A 12315-nucleotide genomic window follows, 5' to 3' on the forward strand; every position below is an offset into this window, starting at 1 on the left:
ACCGGCATGCAACGGGCGCCGATCGCCGGTGATCGATTCTGCGCAGACCTGGCTCATCTCGAACGAGCCTAGTGTGTTTTCTTCCGGAGATGGTCACGTGATTCGGGCGTGACAAATAGGATAAGGGCACGTCGTGACTAGCTATCCAATCGTCGTTTTGAGAGGTCTCCGTTTCTGCCGTACTTAGCTATAATAATAATAATAATAATAATAATTATTATTATAATAATAACAACAACAATACATTCATTGTTTCAGTTCAGACAAACGCAATACCGTGGTTTACACAAGTAAAACTGTGTCAGCAGCTTTTTCAAACGTCATGTTGCTCTCAGTACTGAGTAGGGTATGTTGGCAAATTAGCTAGGCTACGTGTTGGTTTTAGCCTTGCTAAACATTTAACGTGTAACGTTATTTCAAAACAAACAGTGCTTACAACGAGCATGCTAACGTTTATAGTTACTCAAGACATTTTATTTGTGTTAGTTAAATCAGAAGTAATATTAATCCTACAATAGATACGTTGGTCTTGTTATCATGCCACATTACCAGTTAGGCTTATGGAACTCAGATCCTGGTTTTTGAGGGGTGCCTTGTCCACCTGATAGGGCGAGCCATCGTCATTGACATCCGTAATCTCCACTTCATCCATATCAGACTAAAATAAACGCTGTCCGTTTAGAGCACGACAACGTATCTCCCGTGTGGCGTTTCAACCCTTATCGGCTCCTTCCCATGTCAACCATGTTTGTCACATAGACAGTATAAGAAATGGACAATGTGACGCCGTTGTTTTCAACGGAGACCAGAAGGCTGTTGGTAAGCACCACTTTTCCGGTGATGGCTGAGCGTTACTGCGCAGCCTCCAACTGAGCTTGAAGACGTAACGCTAGATGTGACGGGAGCAACTTGTGGGAAGTTGTAAATCTTCTGGTAGCTATACCAAGAGAAATCTCAGTCATTCCCAATCAGCAGAGACGGAGAGCGTAGGTATATGTAAGGAGATAACATAGGCAGAGGCTTATTACTACCAACTAAAATGCTAGTAAATATTAGTAATTAAACCTAAATAGCTAATGCAAGTCCAAACTCTCTGCAAGCTTCTCCTGACAATACGTTGATTTTTTGTCGACTATGCCACAGCAAATTGCTGGGATATGACCCAGCTAACAATTTTTGGTTTCCAGAACGTTCTGGGAACGTTCGTTTTTGGTTGCGGGGACGTTCCCTGAAGGTTTGTTTTGGTTGTATTTCGGTTGTCTGTTGGTTAATTGGAAGGTTTTCCTAACGTTCTGGGAACGTTCGTTTTTGGTTACAGCAAACGTTCTCGGAACGTTTCCCTAAAGTTCTCTAAAAGTTACAAGCTTTAGAGAACGTTGCGAGAACGTTGCAACCTTTAGCGAACGTTACGGGAACGTTCCCTAAACGTTGAAACCTTAAGAGAACGTTAGGGGAACGTTCCCTTAGCGTTGCAACCTTTCTAGAACGTTAGGGGATGTTGGCTGTAACCATAAACGAACGTTCCCAGAACGTTGAGAAATGATTAGATTCCCCTAAACTTAAAAAACAACAACACCCATACCATTTGTATGTTTGTACTGTATATATACACACACACGTACATACTTTTTTTGTAATTACAGTAAAAGATAAACATGTATACATGGACACTGAAAACTGAATGACCAGATCCTACAGAAAGAAGTGTATAGAGTGGCCTATTTGTTGCCATTTCATCTGGTTGTGGAAAACATTTGACCACATCCAAAGTTCTCATATGTGTTCTGATTATATTGATTCTAGAAAATCCTTTTTGGTACAGTTTATTCTGCTGAAAGGACTTGTACTTGGTATTTAATGGTTCAATTCATTGTGGTTGACTTAGTTTCTGCTGTAGTTTGATAGGTGATAGTAGTAACATTAAGCTTTTGTGTGGATTAAAACTGTTTTGTAAATATTAAACTGGAATAAATTAATGGATCTATTCTAGCAGTCACCACCTTTACAGGTGAAAGTCTTTTTTGTAATTTCACAGAAAAAGGGTCTTTAATATGTGGAATTGCTCCACCAGAAGTCCACCCACAGGCAAAATGTGAGTCCTGTAATACAGGTGAAACTCAAAAAATTAGCAGATGGTGCAAAAGTTCATTCATTTCAGTAATTTCAAGTCTTTTTCTGATATCATTTTGATGTTTATGGTGTACAGATTATGAAAACCCCGAATTCAAAATCTCAGAAAACTAGCATATGGTGCAAAAGTTCAGTATTGTAGGCTCAAAGTATCACAGTCTAATCAGCTAATTAATCCAAAACACCTGTAAAGGGTTCCTGAGCCTTTAATTGGTCTCTCAGTCTGGTTCAGTGGAATTCACTGCTGACTGCTGACCTGACTCTTTTCTGATGAGAGCAAATTTTGCATCTCATTTGGAAACCAAGGTCCTAGAGGCTGGAGGAAGAATGGAGAGGCACAAAATCCAAGATGCTTGAAGTCTAGTGGGAAGTTTCCACAGTCTGTGTTGGTTTGGGGAGCCATTTCATCTGCTGGTGTTGGTCCACTGTGCTTTATTAAGTCAAGAGTCAGCGCAACAGTCTACCAGGACATTTTAGAGTATTTTATGCTTCCTTCAGCGGACGAGCTTTATGGAGATGCTGACTTCATTTTTCAGCAGGATTTGGCACCTGTCCACACAGCCAAAAGTACCAAAACCTGGTTCAATGACCATAGGATTACTGTGCTTGATTGGCCCGCAAACTCTCCTGACCTGACCCCCATAGAGAATCTATAGGGCATTGCCAAGAGAAAGATGAAAGACATGAGACCAAACAATGCAGAAAAGCTAAAGGCCACTATTGTAGCATCCTGGTCTTCCATAACACCTCAGCAGTGCCACAGGCTGATAGCATCCATGCCACGCCGCATTGAGGCAGTAATTTATGCAAAAGGGGCCCAAACAAAGTAGTGAGTACATATGCATGACTATACTTTTCAGAGGGCTGACATTTCTGTATTTAAAATCCTTTTTTTATTGATTTCATGTAATATAATCATTTTCTGAGATTTTGAATTTGGGGTTTTCTTAAACCGTACGCCATGATCATCAAAATGATATCAAATAAAGGCTTGAAATATCTCACTTTGCATGTAATGAGTTTATATAATACATTAGTTTTACCTTTTTAAGTTGAATTACTGAAATGAATGAACTTTTGCACCATATGCTAATTCTTTGAGTTTCACCTGTAGATGTGTCCTGGTTAGGTCTGCTGCTCCTAGGTAGCTTGTCTGTCTCTCCACCTCCCTCTCTGTCCTAATTGCAGGAGTGGCGTCTGGTGCACGGGAGTTAGGGTTTCAGCTCCATCTCATCTACCACAATCAACCTTTGCTTCATATACCGGGTGAGTCCTCCACTCTTCATCAGATCATAGTCAAGACGACCAAAGTTAGTCTTGCTCATGACTAACATTGCTATCTGTTGAGTTATTTGTGTATTTGCCAGTCCTTATCCTTTCTCTTGTGCCTCAGCTGCCATTGGAACCTAACTCCTGCCATCCATGTGACCCCACCACTAACCAGTTAATTCACACTCATGGCTCTGCGTCCTGTCTGCATTTGGGTTCTGTTCACCATTCGAACAGTTACCACTTCACAAGTATGTATTAGGCATATCATTTATATATTTTATTGTATGTATGTATGTATTAAACTTAGATATTTACATTGCATCTAATGTTTGGTAGTTTTCATACTTAAAAAATGTCAGTGCAGTAAATATTAGGTACATTCGATTTAATCATTCCATTCAATTACATTCATTAACAGTATGGTAATATTTATTTGTTGATTGGAGCTAAAATAGACAATTTTAATAAATTACAAATTCTACCAAATTACCAATGTCTTCTTGTATGATTACAATACTATATGTGCTTATAGAGTCTTAAGAAAAACAACAAATGTAGCTTTATTTCACGTTGAAATGGACAATAACTTAAAAAAATATAATCACAAACCACCAAAACACTAGAAATATTTCTAAGATTAAGTTGAATTAAATGTACTTTTACAATTGGGTGTAAATTCCACACAAAACACTGTTGTGGGTAAATGTTAAGGCAAACTTAGCAATTTACTGCACAATAGAAAGTAGTTGAATCTCTAGTGCCACATTGTTAATTACAGTAGAAATGGTTAACATTCCAAACCACAATATAAAAATATACTTAACATATAAAGCTTAAAGCACTTGTACACTAATCTGTACAGTCAGGTCAAGAAATAAAGCTGCCTTTACAAATAAAGTGAGCATAGTGTGACAGTGGAAAAAAGTAAAAAAAAAAATCTAGGAGCAATTGTTTATCGTGAGTCCCTGTGTGTGAGACATTTCACATTTTGCAGGCTCACATTCTGGTAAAAAAAAACAACTACATGAAGTGTATTTATTTTAACAGTTTCTTGGTTTACTTGGACAATATAAAAGTTAAAAAGGCAGCCTGGCTAAGTGTAGAAAAGTAAATTGGTCCCAGTAACAACCTCTCCGAGTATGTAATGCTTTTTGAAAAGCACACTGATACTAAATATAACTACGAAGAACTATGAACGCTAATGCTTTAAACTATTTACAATGTTTTACAACTATGTCCGACTGGGGAGGAGACTGTCAAAGACCATGGGGTGGTAAGGGTAAAACTAAAAATGTAATAGAGGGTGTAGGGAACAAGGAAGAGCAGAGCTGGTAAGACGAACAGTGTTAAGGCCACAATTGTTAAATAAAACAAGTAATACTATGATAAATAAATGACACTCATCACTGTGGGCTTTCTTTGAGAAAAACCCATTCCCGCCACAGTGTAGGGACTAAAAAAGAAAGGGAGAAGGCTCTTCCACCACAGACCACCCCAGCCAATCCAATAGATGTAGACATCTTCAATACCAAGGTTGTCCTCCATGCTCTTTGCCCTTCTCTCGGCCCCATGCCAGACGTAATTGTCTCCAATGAGCCAGACTGTTGCTGGATGTAAAAACACATTAATACTAATAAACAGCACTCTTAATTTCGCAGTTATTTGAAAATACATTATTACCTCAGCTTAGTTGTACAAACCAAGTCTTTAACTTCGTTGAATGAGCTTATTTCTGCTGATGTTAGCTATGGATGGATAGCTCTTAAAAGCATGTCAAGGCTAAATGCGTCAACCATAGAGTGATGGCCCAAATAGTAGCACGACATTATCGGTGCATAAGGGTTATTATAGCTAACCAAACGTTCTAAGAAACTTAATGTTTGGATAATAAACGTTCCCTGTTTTACATTTTGCTGACACTACGTTTAAATTAGGAAAAAGTAAACTTTTAACGTGAGCATGTTTTACCATGAGGGGCTAGCTAACGTTACGGGCAATTTACATTGTAACTTCAGATACATATAGTTTACAATGTGACTCCTCTTATATGTAATATAACACTGGGACAAAAATATATTCAAAACCTAACGAAGCTAAATCTTACCGCGAATTATATAGGCTAGCTTTCAGCAGCAGTTGCATTTAGACCGGCAGTGAAAGTGTGTATCATAACATGAATGGTAAGAGTGAAGCATCGTTGCCAACTCTCAGCTAACGTCAGTCAGATCCAGTGTTGCCAGATCTCACAAAACAAATAAGCAACCAGGCCGGTGAAAACAACCGACTTTTTCTACGGAGTGCCCCCTACGATCCTAGAAGAAAAAAATAAATAAAGTGTGGAGACTGTTTTACACTCCGTAGGGACGGATTTCTCAATTAACATCCATGTGGACAAATTGGTAAACTGTATACACGGTACAGTTTATTTGAAAACTGATGGGATATATCAAATATACACGTTTGAGTTCTTCCCCACAACGGGTTGAATCACATCCCATTAGGCCATCCTAACCCCCCCAGCTTCTCCCTCCACCCCTCCTACAAAGAGGAGGAAGGTTGGAGAGGTAGAGCAAAGCCCCGAGGTCTTGTGGTTCAGGGGCCCTGGCGTTACACAGTTCTACAGGGGACCCCTCTCAGTTTCTCTCCCTCCTCATCCAAGAGGAGAACAGTCAGGGGCATAAAGTGTTATAGTGTCACCAAACACACCATGTTCAAAAGGGAAACAAATAAAGCATGCATTTTCGCATCCAGGTGCAGAGCCAAGGGCTAACTGCTTCACCCAAAACAAAATAAAAATAACACCCAAAACAAACCTGAACCATCAGGTCCCTGCAGGGGGAGCTCTCGCTCCTCCCAGGGGAGACCGCTCCCTCCTGGCCATGGAGCTGACGTCACTGCAGTGCAACTACAAAGGTCACATCTCGGTCCGAGCTGACAGGTGGCGCGCATGCGCAGTTCACCCATGGATGTGGTCCACTGTTTGTCAGGGTTACGGACTACTGTTTGCTATGAAACCTGCCAGATTCAACAGTTTGTTACTTTCTATGGCAAAAGGGGATGCAGCTCAAGTCCTGCAAGACAAAATAACATCCCTATTACACACACAAGCAATCAGCGCGGTGCCGAGCGAGGGAACGCATCAGGGGTTTTACTCACGCTATTCCCTCATTCCCAAGTAAGGGAGCTCGTTACTTTGCCCGATTTTAGATCTCCGTGCGTTAAACAGACATCTACGAAAATACTCATTCAGGATTCACACACAAAGTGCTCTGTCGTTCAATCCGCCCAGGGGATTGGTTTGTAACATGTTGTGCATTTTTGCACATTTCCACATCGCAATTTATCCCACACAGGAAATTTCTCAGGTTTGCGTATCAGGTAAGAGCATACGAACACCAAGCAAGATTTTCAGCGTTGGGTGGCAGCACTACACACGTGCCCACGCAGTCACCTCAATCGAAGGGTGAAGATAAAGCAGGCGTGCATAGCAGCCCTCCACCCATGGAGAGACACGGTGACTCTCGCATCAGGTGTCGCGCTTGGGGCGGTGTGTCATCCGGGGTGACCATGACACCGGACGCGTCCCTGTCAAGATGGGGAGCAACATTGCTGGGGAGAACAGTGAATGGCACATGGTGGCCGAAATTAGCCCAGGCTCACATAAATGTCTTGGAGCTTATGGCAGTGTTTCTGGCTCTGAAACAATTCCTGCACTTTCTCCAGGGTGGTCATGTTTTAGTAAAAACAGACAATTCCACAGTGGTCGCATACATCAACCGCCAGGGCGGTTAACCAGGCGTTTTAAACAGGGGACTCTCCACCCACAAGTGGTGGAACTAGTCTTGCGGAGATACGGTCAGGCAGCCATAGATCTCTATCTCGAACATTGGACACAGTGTCCAATGTTGTTCTCTCTGTCAGACGTGGATGCACTGCTCGGTGTGGATGCTCTAGCCCACCTGTGGCCAAACGTGCTACTCTATGCATTTCCCCCACTCTGGAGAGGGTGAGAGGGCAGGGCCTGTCGCTAATCCTGATAGCGATTAGTTGGCAGAGACAATACAGCTCCTGGTGGGAGGACCATGGCCTCTCCCCATACGCAGAGACCTTCTCTCCCAAACGGGCGGGGAAATTTACCACCCCCACCTGAACCATGTAGCGCTCTTGGCTTGGCCCGTGAGAGGTGGAACCTGAATCCATCAGGCCTGCCAGAACAGGTCATTGACACCATTCAGAGCGCAAGGGCTACCCACTCTCTTTACAGCGGAAAGTGGCAGGTGTTTGAGGAGTGGTGCAAACGTAGGGATACAATCCCTTTTCAGTGGTCTGTGGTGGACCTGCTTTGTTTCCAACAGTAGCTGATGGATAAAGGAAAAGCTTTCTCCACAATTAAGGTGTACTTGGCTGCTATCTCAGCCTGCCACGTGGGTTTCGGGGATGAGCCTGCAGGGCAACATCCCTTAGTTTGTCGTTTCATGAAAGGGGCACGCCGCAAGCTCCCAGTTTCCAGGCACCTGGTTCCTCTATAGGACTTGTCGGTCGTGTTGAACGCCCTCTCTCATCCCCTATTTGAGCCTATGGAGGCAGCAGGGATGAAGTTTGTCTCTCTTAAAACAGCTTTACTCTGGGCTTTAACCACTGCAAAGCAAGTGAGTGACTTACAGGCTTTGTCTCTTCAGCCAAACTGTCTCCAGTTTGCCCCAGGGCTCTCTAAAGTCTGTTTGCGGCCCAACTCGGCATTTGTGCCTATGATGGTGGAGTTCTGCTGCTCAGGAGAGGAGAAAAGACTTCACATGTTGTGCCCTGTCCGGGCCCTGCACATGTATGTGAGTCGGACGGCTGTGTTAAGAAGAGCTGATCAAAGAAAAGTCAAAGTCAAAGTCTGCTTTATTGTCAATTTCTTCACTTGTCAAAAACATACAAAGAAATCACAATTGCGTTTCCCTCTATCCCACGGTGACATGACATTTATAACAAATTTGGTCCACAGACAAACATAACATTCAAGTAAACAACATAAAAAAAGTAAAAATAAGAAGATAAATACAATGAGGAAAATAAGAGCAGCGAAATTTGTGTTAAAAATGTGCAATTATGCATACTGTCGACAGTCTATGTAATGTGCAAAAAGACAGGCGGTAGCATAGTGGTGCTGGTTATGTAGAGCAGCAGAAATGTGTTCTCAAGTGTTTTCAGGAAAACAATCAGCTGTTCGTGTCCTGGGCTACTCCCCACAAGAGTAAGCTTGTGGAGGCTACATCATTGGCCTATGAGTGTAAAGGTTTGCAGGCCCCTCGGGGTCTGGGAGCTCATTCAACAAGAGGCATGGCCACTTCATGGGCCCTTTTCAGGGGTGTTTTAGTGGCAGAAATTTGTACGGCAGCAAGCTGGGCTACGCCTCACACTTTTGTGAGGTTCTACAGGCTCGATGTTTCCGGACCGTCCCTGGCACAGGCTGTCCTGGAGGTGACGGCGCCCGGGTTGGGGTGACTCTCAGTCCAATGTTATTTGGCTTCGGGAGATATAGGCAATCCAGGAGTGGTCTATATGTACCATAGTGAAACACCGAACAAAGTTAGAAAAAAAAACTTTAGGTTACCTAACGTAACCCCGGTTCTTTGATAACAGAGTGAGGTGTTTCACCAACAAGTCCCTCCTTGCAGAGAGACAGAAAGAAACCTATCTGGAATAATTTATAAGGAGCCGGTCGACTGTGATTATATGAGGGGGCGTGGCCCCAGCATAGTTTGACCTGTCTGTCACAGACAGACGTGGTGTCATTGGAGCTTCCATAGTTGGTCACGCCGAGGCGATTCCCATAGTGAAACACCTCAATCTGTTATCAAAGAACCGGGGTTACGTTAAGTAACCTAAAGTTTCCCTCATCTCAGGGTTAACAAACTCAGTTTTCACTAAACCTACTTTCTGAAACGGACTGTGGTGTGATGAACTCTCTCTTAGCTTAAGGAGTACATTTGAGTTAAGGTTGTCAGCTGCTGTTTTGCCTTAGTAGGTCCATGGATTGTAATCATTTGAGTACATCTGTTGGTGCCTCCAGCATTCTCCATTTGATTTGCTTGTATTTTAGGTTATCAACTGTTTAATTATTTGCTTTCCAGTGGAGCTGGTGGCCAGCTTATGATGGATGCTAGTCATATTCGTTTTGTTCCCTTCACAGATTGTAGTTCTAGCCGCATGGTGACTATTGATTGCAGTGGGCAAGTTGGTGCACCCCTGGTACACACCTTTAGTAGACCGTCTCTCCACTTCCCCCTTTGATAAATTTAAGCCATAACTGGGATTGTAAAGGTTTTTAAAAAATTAACCTGATTGCTAAATTACATTATTAAATGAATTCACCATTTTAACCATCCTCTTTACAGGCTCTGCCAGTCATAAATTAATATTTGTTTTGTAACCACATTTGTCTTGCTTCAGATAGTGAACCTGTGTATAACCTTGGTATTACTAGGGTGCTTGTTGAAGTAGAAACATTTCTTGGTGCGGAAGTTTCCAGCTAGCGGCGTCGGTTAGTTAGACTGATGGCGATTCCTCCTCTAGCGCCACCCGCCTCGCCACATATGGAGCATGCCCTGTAATAGTTACTAAAAATCCTGATGTCCTAGCCTTCATAGATGGTTACCCTTCTTTTTAATCCATCTCTTGGGACTCCCAACTGTATAGTAGTGTGAAACCCTTCTAAAACATAGGACATTAACAACCATACCATATAGGTGGACTGCAATTAGCTGAGAATGTTAGCCAACTGATTAAATAATTGATCCCACACAGCAATATAAGAAATCAGTTTAATGTATGTCATTATACAAAATAAAACAGCCCCGGTAGATGTATGTCCAACACAAGAAATCTACACACTGAAATAAACAAAAAGTAATATTTGCAGGAACTCAGGAGCCATTAACTTGTGGCTCTTCATCCATGTCTTCATCCGCCTCCTGGTCACCCTCATTAATCTCTTCTCCAGGACCTCCACCAATATGTGACTCCATCTGTGCAGTGTCATCCTCTTCCTCTTCTTCTTCCACCATATCAGCTGGACCTGATGGTACAAATGACCAAATCCATTCATGAATTGCTCAAAATACAATGTTAATGTATTATATATGTATATATTGTTTCTGGCCAAACCCCACTGGTTTGTCCTGAAGACAAATCTAAAATACCGCTTTCAAATATATTGTTTCATTTCTAAAAGAAAGCCCAGTAATTTTCTATAATAGTTCCTATAGTAGTTTTTTTGGAGAACAATGGCACAGAAGATGATATCAGGCTTTGAATAACTATTTGCATATAGAAACTTCTACCGTAATTAAATATTGCTGCCTCAGTACAGTTTTGTCACAAGGCAATGTGAGGAATTCTGTCCAAATGACTTAATGTAAATCGAAAATGATTCATCAACCTTGATTCTTCAAACTTATTAACCAGGTTTGATCGTATTTATCAAATAGTATTTAGTAGAGATGCACCGATTGACCGGCCGGTGACTGTAATAGGCCAATTTTCACGTCATCGGCCATAACCGGCGTCCTGCCGGTAAGTCTGACATGCCAATTTTATGCGGGTCAAATTCACTCGGGCGCCACATGATTTACATTGTGCAACATCAGCACCACACGTGCACATGCAGGGTTTCTGCTATGCACGTTAGGCATGTAGCAGCAGGCACTGCCGCTCAATCTACTCTACTGATCTCAGGCGAAAAATCTGCCGCTCTCGGCCTACCGTTTGAGGCTGAAAAACTTGAACATGAAAAACGCACTCACGTGGGTCCCGTGAAATATGACAGCTACAGTTTATCGGAAAATAGCATTGGGCACACCGACTTCGATGAATGCTGAACGAATTATTAGACCCCAGATAAGACAAGAAGCTAATGTTGGCAAACACTGCGGTCCCACTGCCTCTGAAACGTTTCAGGGAACGCACCTAGGATCCCGTCTATTTGCTGGATTGTTCAGAGGTAATCATTGGTAGCTAACGTTAGCAGATAAGCCTGTTTACAGCAATGGTATTGTTTATATTTATGCACAAGGGCAAATAAAACAAACTTGCCAAAAAAGGAACTACACACTGTTTTCAGGTAACATTACAGTTGACGTTCAAAGAGGCCAGTTTGTGTTTTGAGAAATATCAATATACAAGGCTAGATTTTTTTTAATTTGTAATTTATATATTATTTAATTGCCATTACCTGTTTTCATACAAAGGCCGACAAGAGTTAGGTTTGCTAATTATATCACATGTTTTTAGTTGGAAATTGGATGTGAAAAGAAATGGTTTTTCCGTAACATTGTACTTTAGATGTGTGAATTTCCTACACCAGGAACAATATATAGTTTTATAATCTATTCAAAATATATTATTGAAGAAAAGATTTTAAATCTTTGTGTGCTGTAAATTGGCTAAAATCGGTATTGACTGGTCAAACTCAATGAAAGATTAGAATCGGCCTAAAACTTTTAATCTGTGCATCTCAAGTATTTTGTCAGCACTGACCTTGTCGCAGATCACGTCCTGGGATTTGACCAGCCTGCAGCATTCCTTTCAACCTCTCCACCTCTGCCAACGATGAAGCATTAGCGATGGCATTCTGAAATGCAAACACACAAAAACTCAGCTAACATGGTCTGGTAAATTATAAAGATTTTCAGAGATACATTTTCATTCTCATCTAAATCTTCATCAAGGTTCTTTTAATACATCAGTGGTGCTTCATCTCTAAAAAGGTTGCATTAACATTACTTCATCGATTTAATTTTCTAACAGCATATGCAGAGAGGAATATGCTTCAAAAAAGGTAAATTTTAACCAACATACACTCACCGGCCACTTTATTAGGTACACCTGTCCAACTGCTCGTTAACACTTAATTTCTAAGCAGCCAAT

The 12315-nt window shown here is 41.7% G+C and overlaps 2 protein-coding genes across 2 annotated transcripts in view; both read right to left on the reverse strand.

Annotated features, from left to right (window-relative positions):
* selenos (selenoprotein S) overlaps nt 1-823 on the reverse strand; it is a 9261-nt gene extending 8438 nt beyond the window's left edge. Inside the window, exon 1 of the mRNA XM_034877962.1 lies at nt 550-823. Within this exon, the coding sequence (XP_034733853.1) occupies nt 550-652 (103 nt within the window). The 5' untranslated portion in view covers nt 653-823. The remainder of the gene's footprint in view (nt 1-549) is intronic.
* Nucleotides 824-10197: 9374 nt separating this feature from the next.
* snrpa1 (small nuclear ribonucleoprotein polypeptide A') overlaps nt 10198-12315 on the reverse strand; it is a 16504-nt gene continuing 14386 nt past the window's right edge. Inside the window, exons 8-9 of the mRNA XM_034877649.1 lie at nt 11926-12019; nt 10198-10465 (exon numbers count right to left, since the gene is read on the reverse strand). Of these exons, the coding sequence (XP_034733540.1) occupies nt 10314-10465; nt 11926-12019 (246 nt within the window). The 3' untranslated portion in view covers nt 10198-10313. The remainder of the gene's footprint in view (nt 10466-11925; nt 12020-12315) is intronic.

Source organism: Etheostoma cragini, chromosome 1, assembly GCF_013103735.1.
Source record: "Etheostoma cragini isolate CJK2018 chromosome 1, CSU_Ecrag_1.0, whole genome shotgun sequence".
Lineage (NCBI taxonomy): Eukaryota > Metazoa > Chordata > Actinopteri > Perciformes > Percidae > Etheostoma > Etheostoma cragini.